Source organism: Hypanus sabinus, chromosome 2, assembly GCF_030144855.1.
Source record: "Hypanus sabinus isolate sHypSab1 chromosome 2, sHypSab1.hap1, whole genome shotgun sequence".
Classification (NCBI taxonomy): domain Eukaryota; kingdom Metazoa; phylum Chordata; class Chondrichthyes; order Myliobatiformes; family Dasyatidae; genus Hypanus; species Hypanus sabinus.
The window spans coordinates 79,500,748-79,517,044 of record NC_082707.1 but is presented as its reverse complement, the minus strand read 5'-3'; the positions used below and the strand labels follow the sequence as shown (position 1 = coordinate 79,517,044).

Genomic DNA, 16,297 nt, shown 5'->3' with positions numbered 1-16,297 from the left:
CGCTAGCGAGAAGTAGCTCTTCCCAAGTAGGGAGGGGAATCCACTGCTCAAATACTGGTTATTAGTAGCTAAACTCACGGTAGAGAATAAACAGGGAAGTGAATTACCCTTTGAAAAGTAGGAGGTTACAGTATAACTTCCCTTTAGTGAAGATACACATAGCTATCTAATCAGGTAGGCCTGAGATTTGAGTTCAGAAATTCAAACTCAATACCATCGCATTTCCTACTCACCTATTTTCTTGCTTTGTACCACCACTCACAACCTTATATGTTCCAGCTCAGGACTTCCTCCTTCTTTGCAACACTATTCTGCAAGTATAATGGTGACATTTTGCAGACAGCTCACAAAACTACTCTGGTCTATATACTATTCCTAAACTGTGATCGCCACAGTCTGCAGCCTGCAGCCTGTAGCCTGTAATTTCCCTTTTGAAGATGTACTTCTGAACTGACTAAATGATCTGGCACTTTTAAAATCTCCTGGGGGATTCAGCAAAATAGTCTCTCAGGAGTGTAGGTATAGCTGTGGTGGCGACGTTGCATCAAGGCCTAATAGTGCAAGATGAACCCATGATTGACCCCAATACTCCAAGCATTGAGCAAGATTAAAATCATCAAGGATAAGAGCGGAAAACGAACAGGTATTCAATGCCATCTGCCTGTGTATGACTGGCCTCCCTCTTTCCTTGCTGCTGCCAGGTGTGAGGTGCAGAGTTCTTGGGTGCCATGCACCGAGTTGGGGAGCAGTCGTTGCCCTGCAGCTATCAGGCTTCTAGGCAGGCCACACTCACCTCTGCACTAACACACTTCCGGGGACTCAGCAGTTCATATTCCATGCTTATTTCTTTCTTACTTTTTGTGTGATTTGTCCTCTTTTTCAATTTGGATTTGTGGTGCTCGTGTTTTTTCATGAATTTATTATATTTCTTTTTGTTTTGAGTGCCAACACAAAGAATCCCAAGGTTGTATATGGTATACATTCTTCAACAGTGTGTTGGCATATGGCCAAGTGGTTAAGATGTTTGTCTAGTGATCTGAAGGTCACTAGTTCGAGCCTCAGCTAAGGCGGTGTGTTGTGTCCTTGAGCAAGGCACTTAACCACACTTTACTCTGCGATGACACCGGCGCCAAGCTGTATCGGCCCTTGTCCTTACCTTAGACAACATCAGTGGCATGGCCAACTGCCAGTCTCCCATACAACCCTGTCCAGGCTTGCGCCCTGGAAACTTTCCAGGTGCAAATCCATGGTCTCTTGAGACTAACGGATGCTTATATACTTTACATACTTCAACAATAAATTTCAACTTTGAAATTTGAAGCAGTTTCTCCAAGTGTATCTATCCACAGTAGTTTTTAAACCCACAAGTGAATGTTTTCTCATTTTAAACAGTACGTTATCAATGCTAAAACAATTATATCAATGCAAATGGACTGGATAAGCTTCACTATAGAGTATATAATGGACACGCCACTTACATAGAGGAGAATCTATTAGATAAAACGAACATTTTAAACAAGAGCTTCTGCCTGTAAACATCTGTATTTTTTTCTAAATCGGGCTATGCAGGTAAGCAGTCAGGTGGGATCTAACATATAGTGCCTGACAAATTTGTTTACACAATACAGGCAGCTAAATCTACAAAAGTCAGCAATTATTTTTATAGCAACACATTATAAAAATTGCTCAATGCAATTACAATGCCTAGAAAAAGTATTCAGCCCCCACAACTATTTTCACATTTTACTGCCTCATTTTCCTCGATTTAAAATCCATTGTAGGATTTTTGAGCTAATCTACAAAACATTGTGCATCATGTGAAATGAAAAAAAAACTAAACTTTGTCAACAATTTAAGAAGTATTAAAAACCAAAATTGAGACTGGAAATTATATTCATCCTCTTTGTAATTACTATGCTAACTTTCCTCAGATGCAATACTTTTTGTTACTTGACCAAGTCACACAATTTGTTGTAGAAAATTGGAGAATCATCCATTTTCAATGAATAAGTACTCCCTCTGTCTATAAGGTCCAACAATACGGTAGACTGTCATCACATCAAACCAAAATGAAGACAAAAGAACATTCAAGACAAATCAGGGCCAGATAATACAGGAGCACAAATCTTGGGAATGGTACAAAGACTATCTCAAAGGCACTGACATACCTTGGAGCTCAGTGCACTCACTGAGTGGAGGATATATGAAACCACGGCCACACTGCCTAGGTCAGGCCACCACACTAAACTTAGTCACCAGGGAAGAGCAGCACTTGTAGGAGAGGTTGCTGTGACACCAACGGTCACTCTGAAAAAGCTGCAGAAGTCAGCGGCGGCAACTAGAGATGAAATTAACGGCTTGCACAAAAAGGGTACTTATGGAAGAGTGGCAAGGAAGAAACCCCGGCTGGAAAAAAAAGGACAACCTTGCCCATAGACTTTGTGAAGCGTCACTTAGAAGGTTGATGCACTATCAATAACTCCAAGAGACTGGAAGTAGAGTAAATAATGAAAGGCTTTTATTAGCAGTAAAACGGAGCACATCCATGCTGGATGACTGCTCTGGACTGTGGGAGGAGCAGTGACACAATCACCTTTATACAGGGGTCTATGGGAGGAGCCACAGGAGCAGTCAGCAGAGGGGCGGGTCCAGACAGGTATACATGGTTTACCACAAAGGTACTGTAAAGATGTGGAAGAATTTCTTGTGGTTGGATGAGACTAAAGTGGAACTTCTTGGCCTCAACACTAAGTAGTACGTGTGGTATAAATCTAAAGGCTACACATTAGGAAGGTACAGTATGGTGGAGGTAGCATCCATGTGAATGACACTCAGCACTGAGTGAAATGTGTTATTCAATCTAACCAGTCTTTGGACTGTGGAAGGAAACCGCGGGACCTGGGGAAAACCCACACCTTCCAGAGGGAGGACATGCAAAGACTCCTTAGAGAGGATGCCAGGATGAACTCTGATGACCCCACATGTAATAGCGTCATGCTAATCACCATGTTGCCATGGTGTCCATACTGTGGATTCCAATGTAGAACACCAACCCAATAGAAATCTTAGCACACCGCAGATTCAGCAGTATCACAATGTGTAAGTTTCTATAGTAGTATCTTCTGTGTTACAGAGCTAATGATTAGAAATGCTTCAGCACAATTTCTTGTATTGAAGAAGTGTTGTGTGTTAGGAGTTGAAGGGTCATTTTTTTGGAGGGAGCCGAGGAAAGAGTAGGACCGAGTGCAACACACAAACTGATGCAGGAACTCAGGGGGTTGAGCAACGTCTATGGAGGGAAGTGACAGTTGATTGTTTTGGCCGAAGACTGGACTGAAAGATAGAGGAAGGACAGCCAGTATAGAATGCTAGAGGAAAGTGGTGGAAAAGCACCGAGCAGGCATTAGGTGGATTCTGATGAAGGCGGCTGATAAGCAGGTGGGGAAGAGAAACTGGAAATAGTGCCAGAAGCTGGGAGGATGGAAGCAAAAAAAGAGCTGAAGACCAAAGGACCAATGCCAGCTCGGTGTGAGGCACAAAAGATCCAAAACATTGAGGGGACTAAAATAATCAGCAGCTCAGGTCATTATGTATGCAAAATACATAATGCATTTCATGACTTATGAAATGTCATAACTGTCATGTCAAAATGTCATGACTCAGTGTCTATGTTGTAGAAGGTATCCATGAATATAAAGAATGCAACTGGGTTCAGAATTTAATCAGTGAAAGAAAATCTCAAGCTATGAAGTTAAACTTTTCAGCATATATACAAGTTCATTACCAATACTTCCATTAAAACAATCTGTTCTTTTCCTGAGAAAGATTTCCTTTGTATTCCAATTGCCTTTTGTTTGAATATCTCCTATTTTCTGTGTATCATCTTACGAATTTTTTTTAAATTTTTTTCAATTTAACACACATTTCCTTTCCCTCTCATTTTAACTTTATTGGACAGCTACCAGCTTTAGCGAATTAAGAATGGAAAGAAAGGAAGAACCAGATGTAAAAACATTGCAAAATAGTTGAATAAAAAATTGAATAAATGAATCTTTTAAAGCTATTTTGTTTAGATTTCCAGGAGCCTTTTGTTTTATCTTTAATGTATTTTGCCTGCTGCTTTACATCAGGGGAAACATTCCTCACAGGCCATATCCAAAAGAAATTTAGATTTCCCATTAATCCCAATGTTCTGCAGTTTCTTCTAAACCTCCCGTCAGATAAACATATGGAGCTCCAGGACATTAATTTAACATTTTAGTCTACATTATTCAAACTCCATATGGCCCATTGCATAATCATTCCTCCATAATCCAAATGGCAAAACAACGAAATACAAGCCCAGGGCATTGTGCACAATGCTGAACAGGCTTTACACACAGAAAAGCCTTTCCTTCAAACACACTTGCAGGTTGGCAGACAAAATGGAGATAGGAAAATTAGCAAAGTTTACTAATGAGGGCAAAGGGCAAATTGGGGTAATACTCCACAAGTACATTTCTGCCAAATTTCAGCAGGCAGAGCGAGTGCCCCTTTAGTCAGGCAGCCTCCTCTTCAGTGATGATGAGCCCCTGTTCTTTAGGAGTTACCCATACTTTGCATCAACCAACCATTATCAAAACTTCCAGCAGAGTATCTGAGCACTTCCTGCGTATTATCAGAAGCTTCTGCAGACTCAAGACATTTCGTATAATAATCCAGAAAAAACAGAGGTGTGACAATCATAAACACAACAAGTTTGCAGTTGTTGAAAATCCAAAGGAGCACCCACAAAATGCCCGGAGGAGATCAGCAGGGTCAGGCAACACTTGAAGAAGGGTCTCGGCCCAAAACGTTGACTGCTTAATCCACTTCCATCGTGCTGAGCTCCTCCAACATTTTTTGTGTGTTGCTTGACATACAGAGGGCTAGAGAAGATGACTCGGAGTGCATTGAGTTTTCAAGTGAAATTAAAACATGCAATACAGAAAATGCAGTGACCTACCAGCCAATCTCCATGCACAAGCTTTTTGGTTTTATGGTATGTGTGGTGAACTATGTGCCTGTCTGGACATGCCCCCTTCTGACTGCTCCTGTGGCTCCTCCCACAGGCCCCTGTATAAAGGCGATCAAGGTCTGATCCTCTGCCTCAGTCTCCAGGATGTAATATGATGGTCACTCACTGCTGGTTCCTTCTTCAGTCAATAAAAGCCAATATCTCTCCTTACGTCTCAGAGTGAGTTATTGATGGTGCATCAGTATGAAACAAGACCTCCACTACCACAGACACAAGAACATTTTAATAAATTGCTTTATCATTACTATAGTTACCACAGTAAAGTAAAAAAAAAACTTGTTTGCATGCAGATCAATATATCACACGTGGGCATTGAGGTAAAACAATGCTGAATATAGAGTGTCACAGTACAGAAAAAGTGCAGTGCATGTGAACAAAATGGAGCGAGATGATAATGATGTAGATCGTGAGGTCTGGAGACCATTTTATTGCATCCAATAGTCTGGAACAGCAGGACGGAAAACGTCCATGACCCTGGTGATACGTGCTTTCAGGCTTTTGTATCCTCTGCCCAATCAGCGAGGGAAAAGAGGGAATATTCAGGGTGGGTGGGATTACCGAGTACAGTCACTGTTCCAATGCCGCAACATGATGGTCAGTTTCAATATGGCACACTTTCACAAACAGCGATGTGTAAGTAATCAGTAATCTGCTTAGCAATGTTGCTTAAAGGACAAGCTCAGGCAGCAGCTCCCACTCTGCAGTAAGGCCTCCGCCAGTCAGAGCCAACCACGGACATTGCAGTTGAGCTATCTAGATACTCAAGCCCGGGCAGTACAATATGGAGAGCAAGTTGTTGTAGCAAGCTTCCACACATCTGATGAACACAAAGGAATGACAGAGACTGAATGTAGTGCATTCAGGGGATCATTCATGGATTTTGTGGAGGCAAATGATTTAAGGCCTTACTTAGAGCTTCCTCTCTGATAATACAGCATTGCTTAGAACTGCAATTAAGCATCAACTTAGATTTTGCCTTCAAAGCACCAAACTGGAACTTGAACTTTTAATTTTCTCACTCAGAATCAAAGGTGCCAACTGAAGCTGACCTTTCAAATGTAGGGACCAGTTGTTCATCTTAAACTCTGTTCTTTTGCATCCCCTCTCAAATTGCTCGTTCTAGCTAAACTTATTAGAAGATTCCCAGGGCTCAAGCAGGCGTCATTGAATGTCAAGCTAAGCATTTAGTCCACCTGCTTCACCCGCTCTCAAAGTTAGAACACCTGTCCCAAATTCAAAGGCTCCCAATTACTCAAAAAGGGAATCAATGAAGACCGAACCCACTTCATGTCCTGCAAAGAAGATGCCATTCCAGTTATATTATAAACATATTCATAAATACGTTTGAAAACTTATGGGTCACAATGCAGGTCAAATTCATTTATAAAACTAGACCTGTTAGTCAGCCCTAAGCAAAGAATTTCCATTTTCCACAGCAGGACGTCCTTTACAGGCACAGAGTCATCCAATTAGAGCTAATTACTATTGGATTAATATTTTCTATAGAGTGTTCATTGGGGAATGAATTGAAACTGCCTGAACTCATTTCACTTGTAATCTGTAAAGCCACTGTTAGCAGCTGAGAAAAGAATTCAATCAGTCCGAGTTTCACTCAAACTCAGTCCCAAGGAGTGAAAGGATATTTCCTAACCTGCTGTTGCATAGCTGCCGATCTGATCAATGAAGTTCTGATGTTTATGTTCACGGTGAATGGAGGAACATTGTGTATATGGATTAGATTGTTTTCTGCAGGCTCACCACTGTGCGTTTAAGTCCCACTGCAATATTAAAAAATATCTGATCTGATGCTTCATTGTGTATGTAAGAAGTTTGTACAATCAGAGGTTCCAGATTGAAGATTGCATTAAACCACTGAAGTGGACTTTAAAGCATCCAAAAGCAAAATACAGAGAAGATTAGAAATCTGAACTGAGCAAAAAGATCCTGACTGAATGAGTATTAATCTAGCACATTTACTTGTGCTCATTCTCTCTCTCTCTCTTTTCCAGTCACTGTTCTTCAACTGAAGCTATCTGATTAGTTGACAGATCCGACAGATCCGACTCCTAACAACTGCCAGTGCCTTCAGGATTGGGAGAATGCAGACTCTTGCCTGAAATGCCCTTTTAAATCAACATCCTGCCTCCTTGTTGAGCTATTTCCTTGGGTGGCTAAGGTGGGTAAAGAATAAATGCTCACTTCCAGCTGATCTGTTCCAGGAAGGAGACAAGAGACTACAGATGCTCAGCACCAATGGAGGGAAATGGACAATCGACATTTTGGCAAGACCTTTAGAATGATGAAGGGCCTCAACCCAAAACGTTGACTGTCCATTTTCCTTCACTGAAGCAGCCTGATCTCGCAACTCCTCCAGCATCTTCCTTGTTGCTCGTTATGTTTTATACTCGGGAATTTTTGGCAAGATCAGAAATTGAAATCCTGACTTCATTTTCTACTCCTTATAAAACACCTCCATAATCACTCTAGATTTATTTTTTGAGATGCAGTGCAGAATAGGCCATTCTGGCCCTTTGAGACATGCCGCCCAGCAACACCCAAGTTAATCCCAGCCTATTCACAGAACTATTTACAATGACCAATTAACCTACCAACCAGTAGGTCTTTGGACTGTGGGATGAAACTGGAGTACCTGGAGGAAACTCATGCAGCCACAGGTAGGATGTACAGGCAGCAGTGGGAATTGAACCTGGGTCACTGGTACAGTAAAGTGTACTATGCCATGGATCATTGGTACTGTAATGCTACTGCACGGTGGATCAGTCCAGAATGAATGCTTGGATCTTTCTGATCCACGTCACTGAACAGAATCACCGATCTACCCTGGAACACCTCCTCCATTTTTAGCACAACAACGCATTCTTAACACAGCTGCTAACTGAAGCCCTAGGTCCATGTTTGTTTTTTGTATTAACCTTGGCATTCATCGTTCCTAACTATTCCAAACCTCCAGCTCTATCAAACTGCTGTGATTGATCACTGAGCAAAGAAGAAAGTAACACCACTGAATGACACTGAAGTAATCTTCTGGGTGGCATGGGCAAGCATGACTGTTTGATCTGTACCTGGCCACGAAAACCTACACTGGCAGTTCTTATGGTTCCAGTCCCACTCTGAACACATCTGCTGCCACTGGCCCAAGCAACTCAGTACTTCTTTCAATACTTTGATTGAGTCCTTAATTCAGTCTTTAGAAGGTGAACAGAAAACACATTACAGCAAAATTTGTGGTTTTTATCAAATACAATATTTCTATTCATAAGGGAGCCACTTAAATAAACAGTATATATCAGAATTTAGAGCACTTCTAATATTGAGTGTTGGACATGGGCTGATTTCTACTACCTGGCACAATATATATCAACCGCAGCCTGACTTTTTTTTTCAAAAATGCATTTGAAATCAACATTACATTTTCTCTGTCTTACAGAACAAAGTGTGTTTCTGGACCATCCCAGATAATGAATGGGTTTCAGTTTTACAGACAGCCATAATTCATTTTTGTGCACAAGTCAGACAAAAATCAGTCAATATGATGACCACACCTCCACAATTTTGTAATGAATAGCAACAGAATCACGCAAGAGGGATAAGAAAGAACATGATTGAAAATATAGAGAGAGGAAAACAGTTCTACATACATAGGCATGAACTATGTAAATACACTAGAATTTTGAATTTAATAATGCTATGGGATATCGTTCTTATATAGTCGTTTCCTAAGTTGGGCATTTTTAAACTAGGGATGGTGTGCAACTGGAAGAAGCTGATCTGCATTTTGTACTGAAGACCAATAATTAACCACAAACCTCACCCCATTAGATGCTGGATAACAATTTTCCTGTTCATTCATTGGGAAATTGTGCTGTGTTACGTAAGCCACATGAGCCACTCTGACCTCTCTCATTAACAAGGCATTTTCGCCAACAAAACTGCCGCTCACTAGACAGTTTTTTTAATTTTGTTTTTCGGACCCTTCTCTGTAAACTTTAGAGATCGTTGCATGAAAATCCCAGGAGAAAAGCAGTTTCAGAGATACTCAAGCCATACCATCCGGCACCAGAATCATTCCAATGTCAAAGTCACTTAGATCACATTTCTTCTCTAATCTGATGCTTAGTCTGAGCAACAAATGAGTCTCTTGACCATGTCTGCATGATTTTACATATTGAGTTACTGTCATATGATTGGCTGATTAGATAATTGCATTAACAAGATATATAGGTCTACCTAATCAAGTGGCCACTGAGTGTCCATCAGGATAGGCATAAAATCCCTGAAACAAGGTCATTTTGTGAAGTAAGGAGCAAAATAGAAAAAAAAATTCCCCCAATATCCATGTGAGCAGAGGCTTTACCTAAGTGTTGAACTAGGACATAAGGACCTCATCTCCCAAATGTAGTTTGCCAAGAAGAATCATCACTCACTCAGGCTAGTTACAAGCAGTTGGCACTAAAGTGGAGGAATAAAGGTGAGGCAGAATGTTTTGGTCCTCAGCAGCACAGTGGTCCAGCTCGTAATCCGCTGCCACACGGCACCAAAGACCCAGGTTCAACCTTGACCTTTGTCTGTGTGGCATTTGCATGTTCTCAGAGACTGTGTGGGTTTCCTCCAGGTGCTCCAGTTTCATTCCACATCCCAAAACAGTGGGTTCATACGTGAATTAGCTAGTGCCAATTACCCTTAGTGTGAAGGTGATTGGAAGAATCTGGAGGAAATTGATGTGCAAGTGGGAAGAATAAAATTGGGGTTCACTTAGAATCTAAATTGGATCGAAGGAACATTTCCATGTGACGTCTCAGACTCCATGGCTGGAGTTATTGTATAATATGATAATGTTCACAGGGCCTGGAATGTGAATGCATTGCAAATCCAGGACTATGGCTATCCCCTGGAGAATGCACCACTGAGTACACAGTGCAACAAGTAAGGTAGAGTACTGTACGGCTCACTGTGAATGTACAGGATATTGACAACCTGTAACAATTTCTAGGGAGTGAGAGGGGCTGATAAAGTTGCTGGATTACTGGTGGTCACGTAAGCTATGCCTATGAAATTACAGATTCAAAGAATTACACAGCATGAAAACAGGTTCTTCAACCCAACTCCTCCATGCTGCTGAAATATATTCCTGAGCTAGTCCCATGTGCCTTTATTTGGCCCATATCTCTCCAAACATTGCTTATGCATGAACATATGAGCATCTTTTAAATATTGTTTAGTCCCTTAGGTCCCCCTTAAATCTTTCCCCTATCAACTTAAACCCATGCCCTCCAGCTTTAGATTCCTATGCCATGGGGGAAAAGACTGTTACTATCCACCTTATCTGTGTCCTTTATGATTTCCTAAGCCACTGGAAGGTCACCCTTCAGCTTGCTTCACTCCAGGGAAAACCGTAATACTTGTACTTGTGTCACAGGGCAGTGAATGTAACCACATAAACGTTGTCCTTAGCAGCAGCTGCCCTTCCTCATCTCTTAATGCAGTCATGACCAAATTGGAGATGTACAAAGAGCTGCTGATCACTGAACAGTGAAGTGTGCGATGATCCTCATGTATTCACAAACAGCAGTATTTCTCTTCAAGAGTCCATCACTTCCACCTGTGCTGAGCTGAAGAGAAATAAGTTACCAGCCACAAGAACGGCAATGCATTTTTCCAATGACCATGACAAAGGGCTGCAGTACTTGTCCCTGCACTGAGTGGAATCACAGTACAAAGTCATTCCTCAGCACCCGGTGACTGTCGCTATATATTTATTTTATTTCCATTCCTCTTCCTTCTGCTTTCCAACTTCCCCCACCCAACCAAACCTCCTTCAGGTTTAATGCCAGCAAAAATCCACAGCAGGGTGACAACGGCCAATTGGATTCCCATGGAATCTGGAGCCAACTGATCAGGCAGGACAAAGCTAACAACTTTCCAGAAAGCTCTCAGCTCTTCCTCCACCTTCAGTCCTTTCTCACACTCTCCTTCCAACCTCATATGGACATGCAAAATTCAGTGTTTTCTCTTGACAGAATTTGAACTTTTACCAATAATGGTCTGCAGGGAACAACAGTCCTTTACTTGAGGATATTTTCCCCTCACTCAGTTTCAGCTGAAAGGGTGTACCACTGACAAACTATGCTATGTGCTCCTGAAACATCTACCTCCCTGCCCCCTCAGTTAAATTCGACAGATAGTGGCAAGTGGGAACATTGAGGCCAGGCAGAGCAGTAGCTCATATTAAAGGCAACTGCAGGAAGATAAAACTCAGGTAGCACAGAAGTGCAGTTGTTGCAGACACCCAGGTTTGATCCTGGGTTTTCTGTGTGGTCACATGTATCTCCCCAGTGTTATGGTTGCCTCCCATATGGCGATAAATCAGCAAATTACCCTTCAGTGGAGGTAAGTGATAAATGAGTCACAGGGGAGTTGATGGCCATACATGAGAGAATAGATTGTGGGAGGAGAGAGAAATAAAGAGTGAAAATTGGATAGCTATGCAAGGAAAATGATCTAGTTTGAATGGCTTCCTGTGTCATGATATGCAAGGTTTTTCTTTAGCCATGAGACTCAATAACAAAACACGAAAAGAGTATCATTAGTAAAGACCAGATATGAGCACACAAGGCCAGTTCTTTAATTCATTACTATGTAACAGAACCATTAAGAAACATTCATAGTTATCCATTTGAACAATTGATGCTGATACTGCATTTGAAGTCTATGAACCAGTTCTCATCGGAGGATCAGAGGTGGAGAGGGTTAGCAACTTTAAATTCCTGGCTGTTACTACTTCAGAAGACCTGTCCTGGACCCAGTGTGCAAGTGCATTTGCAAAGCAAGCACGGCAGCGTCTCTACTTTCTTGTGCTTGCAGAGACTGGGCGTGACGTCCAAGACTGACGAGCTTCTATAGATGTGTAGAGGAGAGTGTATTGACTGGCTGCATCACAGACTGGTATGGAAACACCAATGCCTTTGAACAGAAAATCCTACAAAAATAGTGAATTCAGCCCAATATATCACAGGTGAAGCCCTCCCAACTGTTGAGTACATTTACATGACACGCTGTCGTAGGAAAGCAGCATCCATCATCAGAGACCCCTACCCCAGGTCACGTTCTCTTCTCACTGCTGCAATTCTGTAGCAGGTACGAGAGTTTCAAGACCCGCATCACCAGGTTATAACTACACTCACTTGCCCATCATTCAATGTTCCAACAATCTATGATCTCACTTTCAAGCTCTCTTTATCTCATGTTTTCATTATTTATTGATATTTATTTAGGTTTGCATAGTTTTTAACCATCGTTTGCAATCTGCTTGATCTTTCATTGATCCTGTTATAATTACTATTCTATAGATTTGCTGAGTATGCCCACACAAAAATGAATCTCAGGGTTGTTTATGGTGACATATGTAATTTGATAATAAAACTTATTTTGAACTTTGAAGTCCAAGTTGAGATTCCAGCTCAATAGGATAAAAGTGTTATTTCTTGGCTGAAATATTTATCAGCCAATTTTAAACATTATCTCTCACGTGGACGGTTTTGGAGAACAAGGAGTCTTTTCTGATGACCCAACCAATATTTATCCAAGCAACATCGCTAAAGCGAGCCACCTGCTGGAGGAACTCCATGGATCAACAGGACCTGTGGGTGGGAAGGGGGAGTGGGCAGGGATTATCAATGTTTTGGGTCAAACCCTGCACAAACCCTGATGAAGTCAACATTGATAATCACTTCCCTCCATCCCACAGAAGCTGCTCGACCCAGTGAGTTCGAGTTATTTGTTCTTTCAGATCCCAGCATTGGCAATCTCTTGTGTCTTCACTAAAACAATCCGCTCCCCATCATACTGCCATTCATTGAACCCTGCTGCATGAACATAGTGGCTGGTGTGGAACCAGAATTGCGCTTCAGTGGGCTGTGAACGATGCTATACCGAATTATTTTTTGTAACATTGCTTTAGTTTGCCTACAAGTGTTGTAGCGTCTTCATTGCAAATGGCTGAGTACTGAAAGTGACAATGGACTGGATGCACAAATGTACTAGCAACACACCCAAAATGTTGGAGGAACTCAGCAGGCCAGGCAGCATCTATGAAAAAACATACAGTTGACGTACTTTTCTCCAGAGCAGCTCGAAACATCCAATGTACTTTTTTTCCCCCCATAGATGCTGCTTGGCCTGCTGAGTTCCTCCAGAACCTTGTGTGTGTTGCTCGGATTTCTGGCATCTGCAGTCTTTCTCTTGTTTCTGCACTAAGTGTATGAATACGGTAAGCCGCACAGAATGTTTAGTCTACTGATCCCTGCTGATCTCATCTCAGCTGTGAAGCTCCAAAGTAACATCAATCCATCAAAGTAACAGGGAACACCATGAATTCTCCCCATATACAAGACAAACAAAAGTGCAAGGTGGTACCGTGATCCACCCAGTTTCACTGTCTGTTGCTGTTTGCTAAACTCTCAAATGGACAGGGCATTTGGAAGTGATGCTGGGATATCATTTGTGAATCCAAGGACCAGCAAATGTCTGTGTCCCAATACAGAAATGAGTCAAAACCTGGTGAAATCAACCATAAGCTGGTTCTCATTTTTTGGATTAACTGACCCAAAATGAAGTTCTGTCCTTAAAACATTAGATAATAAATGAGACAGTGTGAATTCAGAGTTTGCCTGACTGACCTGGAAGTGACCTCCTCCTCCATCAGGCATTGGGCCCTTCACAAGCCCTGTCCTTTCTTTAAATGGTTAAAGCTGTAGAGTAGTACTAGTCCTGGAAAATGATGCATCCCCAATACGTCAGCTGACACAGAAAAGGTTGATTTGCTGGAAACTAACAGTTAATTCACTGTAAATGATAACAGCAAGCATGTGCATCACTGTCCTTTTCTTATCACCCGAAAATTCAGAGCAGAGCAACTGGTATTATTCAAGAACCAAGTACAATCAGCAAATTATGAGGAAGAAACCTCTGGCTAGATATCTTATTACGTTCACCATATAATGAGATTATGGATACTATAATTGACTTTAGCATCAGCACTTGGAACTTGTTAATTGGAGCAGTAGGGATAGAAGATTTAGTTAGGTTTCAAAGTTACAAGTGCTCTCTGGTGACCCCTGTTGGAATGTAGGTGCAAGATAGAATTGCATTTCACTTGACCTACCAACCAGGAAGCTGAACAACAGCCTCTAGGTGATAGGGCAGGCAATGATTCCCTGGAGCATAATCTCCACAAGTGCCATCATCTTTAGAGGGGAATGGAATATAACAAAAGTAAGTAAAGGAGAAAGGTCAAACACGAGGAAATCTGCTGATGCTGGAAATTCAAACAATAACACACACAAAATGCTGGTGGAACACAGCAGGCCAGGCAGCATCTATAGGGAGAAGCGCTGTCGACCTGTTATTTCAGGAATAACTGAAAGGGCCATCTTTCTTTTCGGTTAGTCCTGACGAAGGGTTTTGGCCCGAAACGTCGACAGCGCTTCTCCCTATAGATGCTGCCTGGCCTGCTGTGTTCCACCAGCATTCTGTGTGTGTTGTTGTTAAAGGAGAAAGGTGACTCTTTTCAAAAGTGGCATCAGAGATACATCTGTTCTCTTTTTCTCAATAAAATTAATGGGGTCCGTAGTCTTAAAGACACTACCTAGCTGATAGAACTGGCTTCTCTCAGTCCTCTGACTGCACCATCAATAAACCAGCTTTCTCAAAAATACTAAGTATAAAAAAAAGTTTGCAGCGTGAGAAAACATTAAAAAATATTTTATAAATTAAAAGCAGAGATACTGTTGCTTTTAAATGGAGAAAAATAATCAAAAATATTAAAAACTTGCTAATTAAGTCTGCAAAATTGATTCCCAGCCAGCTGCGGGAAAGGGCGAGGGAGAAACAGCGCCACCTCGTGTCTGCCCGCCATTTGTGCGGTCTCGCTGGCAGAGGCGAGAGACGGGATGGTTGCTCCGCTAGCCCAGTGAGTGCATCCTGCCAGGTACAAATTGTTGTAACAGCCATCCTCCTAATCCTATGAAACACTTCGAATCTAACAAACAACTTTCACTGAACAAATCACAAATAACGCTGCGAGAAAAAGCAGACTGACCTAAATCTCCCAGTCATGCAAATTTAAATGCATTGTCGCCGCAAACACAAGGCTAATCGTTAACAAGATCCCCGATGATGCTATTAAGTGGTATCTATAGCCACGGAACTGTGTAGGTAAATATTATTTAATTATGTCTCCGCTCGAGCGAAATGACCCAAGGGCACCACTACCTTCTTACCCCATCCCCATGGTTATTTCCACCAGTTTCTCCCAAACTTTCAGTTCTACCAACCAATTCCCAAGACTGCAGGTTCGCCTAATGCTTTTCAACGAAATGAGAAAAAAACTGTTTAAAGCAACACGGGGACACTGACGTTTCACAGCCCAGTTTTCAACCCGCTTTCTGATTCCTTGCGAAATATTTAACGTGTAAAATTTCCTCCGATAATTATGGGTTAGGTTTATGTTGCAACTTATGATAAAGAACACCAAATCCCATGCCATTAACTTTTCCTCTCCCCCTCAAAGGTCACCTGAAGTACAACTTACCCTCGTTAGCTGGGTAATTCCGGGCGGCATTGCTGGTGAGGATGAAGTGGAGCAAAGGGTAAATCCATCGGTGGAGAGCCATTTTAGACCGCCAGAGCCTGCATCCCTTCTTTAAAGTTATTGAGCGCTTAATAGAAAGAGAGAGAGAGATGGAAGCCGAGGAACTGCGGAAGGAGGCGACGTCTCGGCTGTCAATCACACGCCAACAAACAGAGCTGCCTCTCGACTACCACCTTAAAGGGACAACACCCCCTTGCCCCCAGCAGTGGCACGCTGCAGGATGTCTGGATATCAGAACCGCAGTACATATATAAGGGGAAGGTAGATAAGTACACGGGCGTAGTGAAACTGAGTTGAAATATAAGGATTACACGGGGACATAACAGAGATCAGAGTGCATGGTTTAGTACTGTGATGAACATTTGATGCAATCATTGTTTTCGGATTGGTAATCTTGTAAATTATTTAATAAATAGCTCTTCATTCCTAACCTTTATATGTATATCTGGGTGTTGCGTTCCTTATCGGTTCCTGTATTCTGTGCGGGTGTCAATCAAACATGCATCGTTCACTATTCCCCTCATCCCGATGGTTTTAATGCAAGATAACATCTTAACATTTTAAATTAATTT

General features: G+C 41.8%; 1 protein-coding gene across 3 annotated transcripts in view; it reads right to left on the bottom strand.

The window, feature by feature from the left end:
- The window catches only part of epha4b (eph receptor A4b), a 364,912-nt gene extending 348,934 nt beyond the window's left edge, over nucleotides 1-15,978 (bottom strand). For all 3 annotated transcript variants that reach the window (XM_059949034.1, XM_059949040.1, XM_059949041.1), the window contains exon 1: nucleotides 15,666-15,978. In XM_059949034.1, coding sequence (XP_059805017.1) covers nucleotides 15,666-15,747 — 82 coding nt within the window. In that variant the 5' untranslated portion in view covers nucleotides 15,748-15,978. The remainder of the gene's footprint in view (nucleotides 1-15,665) is intronic.
- Between the last annotated feature and the right edge of the window lie 319 nt (nucleotides 15,979-16,297).